At 40.5% G+C, this 12,278-nt stretch overlaps 1 protein-coding gene across 1 annotated transcript in view; it reads left to right on the top strand.

The window, feature by feature from the left end:
* The window catches only part of PDZRN3 (PDZ domain containing ring finger 3), a 203,820-nt gene extending 192,054 nt beyond the window's left edge, over positions 1-11,766 (top strand). Inside the window, exons 6-10 of the mRNA XM_073351133.2 lie at positions 1,704-1,802; positions 4,857-4,919; positions 6,252-6,353; positions 8,149-8,265; positions 9,387-11,766. Of these exons, the coding sequence (XP_073207234.2) occupies positions 1,704-1,802; positions 4,857-4,919; positions 6,252-6,353; positions 8,149-8,265; positions 9,387-10,934 (1,929 nt within the window). The 3' untranslated portion in view covers positions 10,935-11,766. The remainder of the gene's footprint in view (positions 1-1,703; positions 1,803-4,856; positions 4,920-6,251; positions 6,354-8,148; positions 8,266-9,386) is intronic.
* Positions 11,767-12,278: the final 512 nt, after the last annotated feature.

Raw genomic sequence — 12,278 nt, 5'->3', positions numbered from 1 at the left:
TTCCTATTGAACAGTTTCAGTCTCCTCTCTAAAAATGGCAAAGTTTTAGAAATATGGAAAAATTCTGCAATTAGAGCGAGGTGTTCAACCTTTTTGTAACATAAGAGGGGAGGGGGGAAGCTGTAGTTCACCATGGATACTATTGATTGAAACCATTTAAATATCATCTGAAATGTCATTGACATTTACTGCTATGTTTTTTGTTTTTTTTTAAATTACACATGTTGACAAGTAAATAACAAGAGACTGCTCATCTTGGCAGCTGTCATCAAGACAAGCCAATAAATTATTCATATCAGCTTGTTTCATTGTCTTTCCCCTTATGAATGGCACCACAGGTTGAAATTGAGAGATGTTCAGAAATAATTAATTATGTTATCAAGACTTTTACATTAGAATGGACAAGAAGCTGCAAAAGTTGCTAAGATAGGTTTTCTTCACGTCTTGTCGTGAGAAAGTTCAGGGATGCATACATGCCCTCGTTCTGGTCCCATGCTTTTGCCCAGTTTTTCGGCTCTCTCTAATCCCATTTCCAACAGCAGGTCTCCATCACAGCATCTTTATTTTGCATCCAGCGTAAAGCAGGCTGCAAAGAACATATGGCCCCTTCCAAGGCTGCACTCCATTAATCAGCTGTCAGAGCCCTCTAAAAACAGTTTGCTACCCTTACCATTGCTTACCTATCTGTGGGGGGTGGAAAGGACATCATTCCTCATGTCACTTGTGGAAGCCTTCTCAGGAGTGATGCAGCAGAATCACAAATTCGCCACGACTAGGACATGATTCCAGGCAAGGTCCTATGTCTGAGAACTGTGAGTGCTTGAAATTTTCTGTGATTCTCAGCACAGCACTCTTGAGATGGTGAGGCAGTGGGAGGAGGCAGCTATGCAGACTGTGCCAGCTGGAGATTCCTCTGGACTATGGAAAAAACTCAGCTGGGCAATATTAACTGGCTTTACCAACCTTTGTACTGATGGACCAGTGCAAAGGGCACATGAACATGGGGAGAATCTAACAGAGGATGTTTTTTCACAACAATGTTAGAATCTTAATATATTTTTAAATGAAAACTTACATTCCTCCAAGACTAACTGTGCACCAGAGAATGCTGGAATGGTACAGAGTGGCCTGTCTGCTTAATCTACATTCTGGCAAAGCTAAAAATATATTTCTACAGCCACTGTCACACCCATTGCTGAAAATACATTGATCTTGCAACCACCGGCTTCTTTCTTTTCTTTTAGCAACTTATTAAGTCATTCGTCTCTGAAAGTTACAAAACTATGAAGATGAATGTAACGCAGCATGCTGTACTCTTCCAAATAAATCAGAAAATATTGTCAAATGTTGCACTATTCACAGGAAAATATATGCAACCTATGAAAAATATTGAAATAATACCTTCTAAAATATTTTAGCATTGGAAGTCTTGACACCATGAGAAATATAGGTAATTTTTCTTCTTTGAGATCAATAAAAGGTCCGTTTTCAAAATGACTTTATATTGATTGAAGGGTCAAAAATGGCCTAGGTATTGATTGTCTGCACATAATCCACTTTTCACTCAGTAAGTTAACATGGTCTTCACAGTAAAATTAAAAGAGATCCAGTATATCATTGAAGCAAAATATTTCCATTGAATTTGAAAAATTGCTTTCATCACTCACTGATGTCTTATTCAGAACATCCTTTTCTTTGCCTAGGAAGTAGACTTGCATAGAGTGAACAGCCAGGACAAGCTCGGCCTTACTGTGTGTTATCGAACTGATGATGAGGATGACATTGGTATTTATGTTAGTGAGGTAAGATTGAGCTGCTTTACATATGGTACAATTTGTCTTTGTAAAACAAAGGCTAAGAAAAATATTATCCCTGCTCCTATTCTGTCATATCTGGTGATGTTCCAAAAACATTTGGGAGTGGAATAATTGGAAGATAATTGCTTATTTTCCTTTCCACCAAGTAATGGGTAAAATTCTGTGTCCATTGAAGTCAATGGCAAAATTCCCATTAACTTTAGTGGGGGCAAGATTTCACCCAATATTTCAGTTTAGTGCATGTCCAAAGACAAGATTGTACCTTAAAATAGAAAACAATTTCCCTGCAGCGTTTCTCATCTATGTTTCTTCTTTTGTGCTCTCTTCTCTAACAATAACAAATATTTGTATTTCTACGAGTTAAGGCCCACACATTTGTTCTAGATCCACCACCCACAGAACTTCCACTCATCTTGCTGAGCTCTAAAACCAGGTATGCCATCATTAGACAATCTGGCACCAATTCCCTTTCACCCAACACCCCGTTGTGCTGATGAGGCTCCCACCTAATCTGATCCCTCCCCTCGGCCCCCACCCAGCTCAACTACCCCCACCCATCCATGCGGTCAGAGGGCTACGGGAGCTTATGGCCTCCATATGAGCTGCACCAACCCAAACCTTTTTTATATGCTATATTCCAGGTTAATAACCTGGAGTGCTGTACGTGTGTGGACAGATTATATAATTCTACTATAAAAGGTGCCACCAATGACTGGCCTGTTGTTCTCTCCAATGGAACAACACTGTTCAGAGAAGCACTAACCATTGCAAAATCCCACACACAGTCATATGGGATGGCTGAAAAATTGGGAGGAGTCATCAGTATATACATAAAAAGCCTGGTTCAGGTGTCACTAATGTTGTAACTCCCACAAAAATCTGTTCTCAGCTTCCCAAGTGAAGTTCATGTTTTTTTATTTTTTTTTGTCGAAAAATTACTTTTTTTCTCAAAAGGGACATTTTCACAGAAACTGTTTGATTTTGATGAAATTTTTCATATTTTAATTGAAAACCCAAAATCTTTTGAAGAAAAAGTGTTGAGCAAAGTAAAACCAGTTTTATTTTCTTATAAATTGTTCTCAGTAACAAAACATGTCCAAGCAAATTCTAGTTGTGCCCCTAATTTGAGAACCCCAGCCTAATCCTGTAACATAATCCGGAGACTATGTCCAAGGGCAAAGCGCCTTTCTACCACCTTGAGAGTTAGGGCTTGTCTACACTTACATTTTATAGCCCTCTAACTTGCTGGCTCCGGGGGTGAAAAATCACCCCCACCCCCCCGAGTGCAGTAAGTTTGAGGGCTTTAAAGCGCTAGTGTGGACAGGGTCGGAGCGCTTGGAGCCCCGCTTCCAGCACTAGGAGCTATTCCCCTCGTGGAGGTGGATGACCAGGAGCGTTGGGAGAGCTCTCTCCCAGCGCTCGCGCGTGACCACACTCACCACTTCAAAGCACTGCCATGGGAGCGCTTCGAAGTTTCTAGTGTAGACGCAGCCTTACTCCGGAACTATCGCATAAGAACATAAGAACGGCCACACTGGGTCAGACAATGGTCCATGTAGCCCAGTATCCTGTCCCCCAACAGAGGCCAATGGCAGGTGCTTCAGAGGGAATGAACAGAACAGGGTAGTTATATCCCCTGTCATCCATTCCCAGCTTCTGGCACTCAAAAAGCTGGGGGCACCCGAAATGTGGGGTTGCATCCCTGACCATCTTGGACCTAGCCTCCATGAATTTATATAGTTCTTTTTTGAACCCCATTAGAGTTTTGGCTTTCACAACATCCCCTGGCAATGAGTTCCACAGGTTGACTGTGCATTGTGTGAAGTGCTTCCTTTGTTTGTTTTAAACCTGCTGCCTATTAATTTCATTTGGTGACTCCCAGCTCTTGTGTTATTTGAAGGAGTAAATATCACTTCATCAGTTTCTCCACACCAGTCATGATTTTGTAGACCTCTATCATATTCCCCCTCAGTTGCCTCTTTTCCAAGCTGAAAAGTCCCAGTCTTTCTAATGAAAAACCTGTTTCTCTGAGTGACTGTGCCAACAAACATGAAATGCCACATCCTCTCTACCATGAAATAAAAATGTATATTTTTAGCAGTGTCAGATCATTAGCCCCTTAAAAAAATGTTGTCCCTGGATACCACAATCATTTTATTGACACCTAACCCTCATGTTTACTCATGGAAATAGATCCATACAGTGTATTTAACTTCAGATTAAATTTACCAAGAATTCTTAATGTTCTTAATGCAGCTGAAGTCTATTTTTAATTCCTCTGAAAACCAAGATAAATAGAATAAAATTGCAAGCATTTTTATTAGGGTACAGATGAATATTTCATGCCTGCTTGACATTCTGTGCTTCCTTTTATGCAACAAACAGTAATTTATACATAGACTTATCTAACCTTTTATCACTCGTGGATCCATTTCAAATTAAATAGTTATTTAGGGAAAAACAAATTTAAAAGTAACATATCCCTCCATTACAATGTACCAATTAGGACCTAATCCTTCCATTATTCCATGTAAAAGAATTGCAGGCATAGATCAGAGAACTGCATTTGAAAATTAAAATGTTAATTATGAAAGCGCAAATGAGCAAACTTTTCTAATATGTAATACAAGCCTGTCTTCTTTGGAGGCTCATGTCAGGAAGTAAACTTTTTACATTTAACCCAGTCATTTTAAATTTGTCATTCCCCCCTTCTCATGAAAGCAAGGGAGAACTCGAATAATTATTTATGAAATAAAAAACATGGACCCAGCCCTGGATACTGATATCTCAATTTAACCCATGTTACTTGCATTGCAAATATCATGTTTAAAATGGGAGGTGAAAGATTGAGCTTTTAAACCTCCATAGCATATTCAAGCAGTGCTTAATTTGTGACATGGCTGAGCCCCGGCACCTCTAGGCTTAGCAGTTCATAGTCCCGGTGCCTCTGGGCTCGCTGCAGCAGTAAAAAAATTGCTTGAGCCCCAGCACCTCTTTCTTTACAAATTAAGCACTGTTTACAAGTCTTTTGTTTTGCAGATTGATCCCAACAGCATTGCTGCAAAAGATGGTCGCCTGCAGGAGGGAGATCGCATTATTCAAGTATGTGTGCAAATAATTCAGAGATTACTTGTATTCCGCGATATACAGTAGCCATTTGAACTTACACATCAAATTGCTTCACACACTTTATTTTAGGATTGCTGCAGTGAATCTTATTCCATTGTAGCCTTAATAATTCTGCCCTCCCTTGTAATTTTTGTCAAAGATTTTCCTTTGAGCTACCATTTTTCAGGTTTAGGGCTTGTCTAGACAGTGCGTCAAGATGGAGTTTAACTGGGCATGTAGACCCTTGGTCCTGTGCGCTGAAAGTTCCCTTTAGTGCATGATAGCAGGGTCCACACAGCCAATTAGGGTGTGGCAGGTTAGTGCGCGATTGATTTACAACCCAGCTTGCTGCACACTCTCTCCCCATCTAGACACCCTCAGTGTAAACCCTTAAGGGCCAAGTTTTGGTAGCCTTGGTCAAGTTGCAGATATAGTGTACTAGCCCAAAATGTTTTATATTGAAAGGCTGAGTAAAACTGGAGGAGCCATTTTGAAGTTGTGTGGCAATGAAAAGTTAGCCAGTATTCTCCACCTAATTAACTGCCTCTTTTCCGATATTAATGGCTTGTTTTCATTCTCTTTAGCCTGCCCTCAGACCTGGTCTACACTAGAATATTTCACCAGCAAAACCCGTTTTTTTTCCCGGCACAGCCTGCCATGCATCCATGCTTAGTTTTGTCTCCTACCAAGGAAACTGTCCACTTTTTCCAATAGTTATTCTCTCCTTTGGAGCAGCATAAGCATCATTCCAGCATAGTTCTACTGACACTGTGGCAATGTGGACACACAGAGACCTGTACCAGTGTAAGCAGTCCTCCCACAACACAGCATCTATTTCAGGAGTGATTTATCTGATAGTACTTTAGAACTTCATTGCTCAGGATCATACTGACTAGAAGTCCCACCTCCTTTTTAATTGCCGGCATGGTCTTCATTGGGAAATTCTATCGCCTTGACCATATCCACAGTTATTAAACTATTCTGGTTCCCTGTTGTTGTGATTCTACTCATATCTCTCCCCTCCTCTCTGGCTCCAGCTCTGTGACAAGACTCCTGCCATATAGCTACACACACACAAAATATGAAAAACATGGGATAGATACCAGTCTCAGCTGTTCTTCATCAAAATATCTGCCACAACATTGACATACATGCTCTACTGTTGTAGATGTGTACAGAGACAATATGCAGCATGTCTCATATGAGAATCCATCTAGCCATATAGTTCAGTGGAGCCCACCAAAATGGAAGTTGAGCATCCAAATGGCAACATTATTTCACTTTTTTTCCCTCAGATTTGGTTTTTTTACTATATATATTTTTTAGATTAATGGCATAGAGGTACAGAACCGAGAAGAAGCTGTGGCACTTCTAACCAGTGAAGAGAGCAAGAATGTCTCCTTACTTGTAGCAAGACCAGAAATCCAGGTACAGAGAGACTACTATATACTTACTGTACATTTAAAACAGAGAATCTGTGCTCCAGAAAAAAGTAACTGGATTTTGAGGTGATTTCGTTTTCTATTTTTAAAAAAGTAATATACGGTTAGATTGGAAACACATACAACACATGAAATAAGTTCATGGGAGTTCACTATGACATTTGTCACACTTTATATTAAGGTTCAGTGTATAAAGGGTTAATAAATAATTAACCATGTTCCAGATATGAGGAGTACCTGTTACAGATGGTTATAGATACATCAGTAGAAGGAGTTGTGGATAGTTACATGCCATGGTTACAAATAACATGCTGATCTCTATAATATTCTATAGCAATTGATTAACCAGCACTTATTAATCATTTATTAGCCCTTTGTGTCCTATCTATAAATGGAGCCTTTATGTAAAGTGTGATTAACATTTTGGTCAGGTCTAACCTACATGGCTTTCTCCTCTCATCTGCAAGACCTAGGTTTGAAACGGAATCCTACCCTGCTTCCTCCAGGGCTGGGATTTGAGTGTCCCACACATTCAGCAGCATTTACTATAGTTATTAGTAGTATGATAGTCGTCCTGTGAATGCATCCCCCTTGCTCAAAACTGTTGTGATCGTGCATGCAGGCAGTGGGGCATGGGTGAGGGTCGGTCTGGAGAATCCACAGCTACCTGGACACTCCTGCTCTTTCCTTGGAGATGTGGGGGAGGAGGGATAGTGTAGCCACTTTCACATCCCTAGAAAACTGAACATTTCAGTACTTCCAGGAATGGCATCTACCGAGCCTGACCACCCAGCCTGAGGAATAGGTTCAAGATTTGAGTATAGAAAATATATATATATGGTGATTGTTTTGGTGCACGTAACTAGTATATATATATATACACACTATATACTGGTTACATGCACCAAAACAACCACCCACCTCAGAAGTAAATAACTATATTTCTAGGAACAGCAGGGAATTTGGGGGCGGGGGAGAGGTAGTGAGGGGGAGGGACTTTTGAGGAAAGACAAGGAGATTTTTTTTAGAATTGATTTGTATTCTAAACTGAGCAAACAGCACAAATCTATTATTACAGGCCAGATCTTGCTACTGGGAATGCAGGCAGCCACATGCAAAGAAGGGATTGAATCCTAAAAGTTCTCCTTGTGGCAGGTCATTGTTTGCCCTTAGAGTAGCACATAAAGAAGAGAGGCATATTCATTTCCATGTAGGCACTGTAGTTGTAGCCATGTCAGTCCCATGACATTAGGGACAAGGTGGGTGAGGTAATATCTTTTATTGGACCAACTTCCGTTGGTGAAGAGAGACAAGGTTTCGAGCCACACAGAGCTCTGCTTCAGGTCTGGGAAAAGTACTCCCAGGGTCCCAGCAAAATGTGAGGTGGAACAGATTGTTTAGCATAAATAGTAAGGAACCATTCCAGGTAGAGTGGCCCATTAACATCTCTGCCCTCAGAAGACAAAAATGGGGGTTAATGGATTACAGATTGTTGTAATTAGCCTTCAATCCAGTGTCTCTGTTCAGTCCATGCTTTTTAGTGTCTCGCAGAGTGATCAATTTAAGCTCCCAGGCTTCTCTTTTGAAAGTGTGCAGGTTTCCTTTGAGGATGAGGACTGATAGGCCAGACATAGAGTGATATACAGCAAAGTTGCAGAAAGCAGCTCCCCTGATCTCCTGATAATTTTCCACCAAGAAGGAGCATATATTTATGTCAGTTTTCATCCTTATGACAACGCTTGGTGTGGGGTTTTTTTATTTATTTATTCCCTTTCATGTAGCTGGATGAAGGATGGATGGATGATGACAGAAATGATTTTCTGGATGACTTACACATGGACATGCTAGAGGAACAGCACCACCAGGCAATGCAGTTTACTGCCAGCATGCTTCAGCAGGTAATGCCACTCCATTGTGCAGCACTGTCAAAACGTCACACCGCACTCGATATTCTGATACTGAATTCAACTGAATGAACCAACCAGTATCTTTAATGACGACCTAAGCAGAAAGGGGCTCTGCAAAATCTAGATGTTCCAGGATGATATCTGCAAACTGTATAGCAGACTTCATCTCAATAAGCATACATTTTCAAATCTGCTACTTTTTTTTCCCATTTAAAACACAAGCACAGTTCAAGAGTTTAATAGCCTTCTTCATAGGAATCCACCATTCTGGCTGTGGTCATTGAGGTGAATAGAATTAGGTACATGATAGCTAGCAAGATGGACGGGAAGCTAATTAATAAACATAAATCAGTTCTGGAAAGAACATTCCACGTGTTTGAAAAATTGAATCAGCTTTAATTGTAAATCAGGTTTAACACACTTGATAGTGACAAAGAGTGTCAAGGACAATTATTATCACAGTGGTACCTAGAGTCCCCACCTGGGGAACTGAGGCAGAGAACAAGTGACTTACCCAGGATCACACACAAAGTATGTGGCAGAGCCAAGAATTGAATCCAGATCTCCTGTGCCCAAGCCCAGGACTTTAACCACAAGACCATCTTACTTCCTTGACATACATATTTATAATGCATTTGCAATTATGCTAATTCACATATAATTCTACAGTTCTCAGCCAGAATTTTCTACAACATTCCATGATCTAAAATTGGGACCAGATTTTCAAGAGAGTTCTGCTCCCATTTCAACCCCAAAAATAAGAGATCAGATTTTTTTTAAAAGAGCTCAGCACGTTGGGTCATAACCGTCACAGTAGGAGCTGCTAAATGCTGAGCAATTTTTAAAATTTGTTCCCAATTTCAGCACTGAATGGGAGTGGAGATCTTTCAGAAACCTAGCCCCTAGTGTGGTTGTTGAGCAATTGAAAATCTGCCACTGAGCTCTGTTGAAAATCCGGTCTGTGGTATGTTTTCTAAACTCACTGGGGTAATAAGTGAACATGTAATGACTGATAGAGTTAAGAAAACTTCAGATGACTTTTATTATTATTTAAACCTGCAAAGAGCTTGTTTTTAGTTTTTACATTTATACTTTTTTATTTTTTATTTTAGAAGAAGCACGAAGAAGATGGAGGCACCACAGACACTGCTACTATCTTATCTAACCAGCACGAGAAGGATAGCGGTGTGGGCCGCACAGATGAGAGCACGCGAAATGATGAAAGCTCAGAGCAGGAGAATAATGCCGATGATCACACTACTTCCTCTAACACTTTAGGAAGCCAGAAGAAGCTGGTCTACAGTCATGACACTCTAGGAAGTGGTGACATGCAGTTCAGCAATGAGTCATTTATCTCAGCCGACTGCACAGACACAGACTTCCTCAGCATCCCAGTGGATGAATGTGAGAGATTCCGCGAACTGCTGGAGCTGAAGTGCCAAGTCAAGTCTGCCAACCCATACAGTCTGTATTATCATAACAGTGCCCTGGATATAAGTAAGAGTGACCACGAAAGCGTTGACAGGGAGCTGGAGATGCTGAACGAGGAACTGCGGAATATTGAGCTAGAGTGTCTGAATATCGTGAGAGCTCATAAAATGCAACAGCTGAAGGATCAATACCGGGAGCCCTGGATGCTCCATAACAGCGGATTCCGTAACTACAACACAAGCATCGATGCACGCAGGCACGAGCTCTCAGACATTACAGAGCTCCCTGAGAAATCTGACAAGGATAGCTCGAGTGCGTATAATACAGGCGAGAGCTGTCGAAGCACACCGCTCACACTGCAGATTTCCCCTGACAATTCACTGTACAGAACTGCAGAAGGCAGCAGTTGTCAAGGTAATGAGGGGGCAGTGGCATACAACGTCTCCCAGAAGAATTTGCTACCTAGCTCAGAAAGTCACGAATCCGGCTCTGCTAACTATCTCTCGTCACCTAAAGATCCGGACCTAGACAAGCAGCTGGAAAGCAAAGAGAGAAAAGCCAGTGATGGAAGCAAAAGCCCAGCTCAGAAACTGGCTGGCTCCTACATCTCTCCATATCATCACTCTCCCTATAAACACGCTCATATCCCAGCCCACGCTCAGCACTATCAGAGCTACATGCAGCTAATACAACAGAAATCAGCTGTGGAATATGCACAGAGCCAAATGAGCCTAGTGAGTATGTGCAAAGACTTTAATTCTTCAAGCCAGAGTGAACCCAGGATGGAATGGAAAGTCAAGGTCAGGAGTGATGGAACCCGCTACATCACAAAGAGGCCAGTCAGGGACAGGCTGCTGAGAGAACGTGCCATAAAGATTAAGGAAGAGCGCAGTGGTATGACGACAGATGACGATGCTATAAGCGAGATGAAGATGGGCCGCTATTGGAGCAAGGAGGAACGGAAGCAGCATTTGGTGAAAGCGAAGGAGCAGAGGAGGCGGCGTGAGTTTATGATGCAGAGCAGGTTAGATTGTTTAAAGGAACAGCAAGGTGCAGAAGAAAAGAAAGAGATGAACATCATTGAACTGAGCCACAAAAAAATGATGAAGAAGAGGAATAAAAAAATCTTTGATAATTGGATGACAATCCAAGAACTCTTAACCCATGGCACAAAGTCCCCCGATGGCACAAGAGTGTACAATTCCTTCCTGTCAGTGACTACTGTATAATCACCATTGCTGCATTATGTACATAAAACACTACCATTGGGGTAGAAATCCCTGCCTCGTTCAATGTGGCAAGTTTTTTTTGTATATAAGATACAGTCATCAACTTTATAATTAAAGTACTGAATTCTACAACTCTGGGTGCCAACATTCTTTATTGGAAAGTGGAGACAGAACCCGCCCATCCCCTTTGAAGGCAATATTAACACAACTTTTTGGAATACTGAGTGTACTTTTTTACTCATTACCTTTTACATCAAGTGTTTAAATATCATAAAACGTATTAACCGTACTTAAGCAGATAATTTGTTTAAACTGTATTCATATAAAAGGTTACACATGCTTTTCTTTGCCTAAAAAACACAAAAGCAACCGCAAATATGTATTTTTATGAAAGCATATTTTGTGATATTACTTTGCTGTTGTGCACTACTGCACACACCGCTGTTTATCAATATTTAGCTCAAGGTTAAGCGCAAAAGTATTGAACTCCTGATAGAGTCATTCTCCTGTAATATTTAACATTTATCAAACCAGCAGGCTTTAGAGTTATGATCAGCATTTAAACATTTTTCTTTTTAAAGGTATCTAAAGGAAATATATAGGTTTCAGCTGAAAGGCCTGAGGCAAAGTACACTATACTGCAGCTTTAAAGGATTTTAAAGCATGTTTGCAAGTGTTGCAACCTGTTGAAAGAATGTGCATGCACAGCTAAGCTGTTTACACAAAACAGTTTGTGTAATTTGAAATGCCCATTGTAGTAACTGTTTGCTTTGTAGATTTGAATGTACTGAATTATAAAAGCAGTTTCATGAAATCATTAGTTACAAACATTAACAAGTAAATAAATTATTGTTTTATATTTCATATGTTTTGAATTTTTTCTTTAACCCAAGACTCAGTCAAGTTATATTGTTCAGATTAAGCCTTTGCTAGAGTACAGTAGAAGTGTCCTTTGGTAGAGGACCAATTGGACAAACTACTAGATTCTAAATCATCATGACAAAAATGCACTGGAGATGTTTTACCTCCTTTGTACAAATCAACCAGCATGGTTTTGTACCAATTGGCAGCATGGATTTGTCAAGAACGAATTATACCAAACCAACCTCATTTCCTTCTTTGACAGGTTACTGGCCCAGTGGATAGGGGAAAACAGTAGATGTGATATATCTTGATTTTAGTAAGGCCCTTGACACAGTCCCACATGTCAGTCTCATAAGCAAACTAGTGAAATGTGGTCTAGATGAAATTACTATAAGGTAGGTGCAAAACTGGTTGAAAGAGCATACTCAAAGAGTAATTATCAATGGTTTGCTGTCAAACTGTGAGGGCATATTTAGTGGG

Source organism: Lepidochelys kempii, chromosome 7 (assembly GCF_965140285.1).
Source record: "Lepidochelys kempii isolate rLepKem1 chromosome 7, rLepKem1.hap1, whole genome shotgun sequence".
Classification (NCBI taxonomy): Eukaryota; Metazoa; Chordata; order Testudines; family Cheloniidae; genus Lepidochelys; species Lepidochelys kempii.
The sequence above is the reverse complement of the archived record's forward strand: the minus strand, read 5'-3'. Positions and strand labels throughout refer to the sequence as shown.